The sequence below is a fragment of the Microtus ochrogaster genome, unplaced genomic scaffold (genome assembly GCF_000317375.1).
Source record: "Microtus ochrogaster isolate Prairie Vole_2 unplaced genomic scaffold, MicOch1.0 UNK32, whole genome shotgun sequence".
Taxonomy (NCBI): Eukaryota; Metazoa; Chordata; class Mammalia; order Rodentia; family Cricetidae; genus Microtus; species Microtus ochrogaster.
Window position 1 is genome coordinate 19,272 of NW_004949130.1, and position 1,446 is coordinate 20,717.

Sequence of the window (1,446 nt, forward strand, 5' to 3'; positions counted from 1 at the left end):
ATGAACTCTGGAAGCAGTACATCCGTGACCTGTGCAACGGGCTCAAGCCAGACACGTGAGTTTTATTTTTGACGCCTGCCATGGGATTAGATCCCAAGTCTTGCGTGCACTAGAGACGCAGCCTGGGAAACCAGCTGGCAGTGGGCGTTTGTGATCCTGTTTGCTTTGTTACCAGCTCTTCTTTATGGACTCTCTTGACCACCTAGGCAACCACAGATGATTCAAGCGAAGCTCCTGAAGGCGGATCTTCACGGTGCTATTATTTCAGGTAATTTCTGTGAGAGCATATGGTCATCTGGAGACTGTTACTCAGTGGCAGTACTCAGCCTGGCATCTGTCACTTGGCATCCTGAGGTTTCTCTAAGTTACAAGCAGTGAGGATCTAAGGTGGTTGTGACCTGACCCGTGCTGGAACTTGTTAAACACACACTAGTGGTGTCTGCATGCCGTCAGCTCATACTGTTGTCACCTCGCCTCTAGTGCAGACTTTTTCCATGATTGCCAGACTCATTCACCCCATGGCACCCAACAGCTACCTGGACAGCCAGGAGGGGCCTCAAAGTACCTAACACAGAGCCCTTGGTCTCCCCTGAGGTCAGCTCTCTGATTATGACACATCTCCATATCAGTTTGTTCAGGCTAGAGACCTAGAAGTACATACACATTACCTCTTTCCTAATCCTGCACCTCAAGTCGGTTAACACACCTAGTTTCTGAATCTGACCTGCCTCTAACTCCCTCAAGCTGCTGTGGAAGCTTCTCTCACCCTCCCCCAGCTCACATACTGTTTTATTCCCACATACACACCAGATGAAATACACAGAATGAAGGCTGTCATCGGACAAAAGACTCCTGACTGCCGTTTGCCTGTCCTAAGCCTCCAGCAGCTTCCTATCCAGTCAGAGTAAAAATCTACAGTGTCCTTTGGCTGCCCTCTGTGTGACTTGCACACCTGGTGCCTTTGCTTGGGTCCTTCTCTCGACGAGGGGGCTCTGAAGGTTCATGCATTGACTCCTGCTGTAACTCAGGTCCCTCTCCTGATGTCACTTCCTGAGAGTCTACCACCACTAAGGCTTCCCCTCCACTCTCATTGTGCTGTTCTTATTTTCCTCATAGCCATTATCAGTATCAAGAAATAGAATAGCCCGTGCTGTCTATATACTGTCCTCCATGAGAGCTTCAGCTCACAGGAGCAGGATACAAGCCATCAAGTTCAGTGTCCTGTCCCAGCACTGACCTAGCACACTAAGCACATAGTTAGCTCCACGTGCTGATTACATGGAGGAGGCCAGGGCCCTGCCAGTGAGGTGAATCGCCTGTCACTTCTGGGCAGCTCTATAGGAGGACTGCATTCAAGGAAATGTTCAGGAGGGTCAAAAGTGAATGATGGATGTCCTGCCCATGGCACTTGCTCCATCAAAGCAACACGACTGGCCTTAGTTCTTT

At 49.8% G+C, this 1,446-nt stretch overlaps 1 protein-coding gene across 1 annotated transcript in view; it reads left to right on the forward strand.

Annotated features, from left to right (window-relative positions):
- Positions 1-5: 5 nt before the first annotated feature.
- The window catches only part of Pop4 (POP4 homolog, ribonuclease P/MRP subunit), a gene marked incomplete at its 5' end in the record, with an annotated part of 4,278 nt that continues 2,837 nt past the window's right edge, over positions 6-1,446 (forward strand). Inside the window, 2 exons of the mRNA XM_026789913.1 lie at positions 6-55; positions 207-374. Coding sequence (XP_026645714.1) covers positions 6-55; positions 207-374 — 218 coding nt within the window. The remainder of the gene's footprint in view (positions 56-206; positions 375-1,446) is intronic.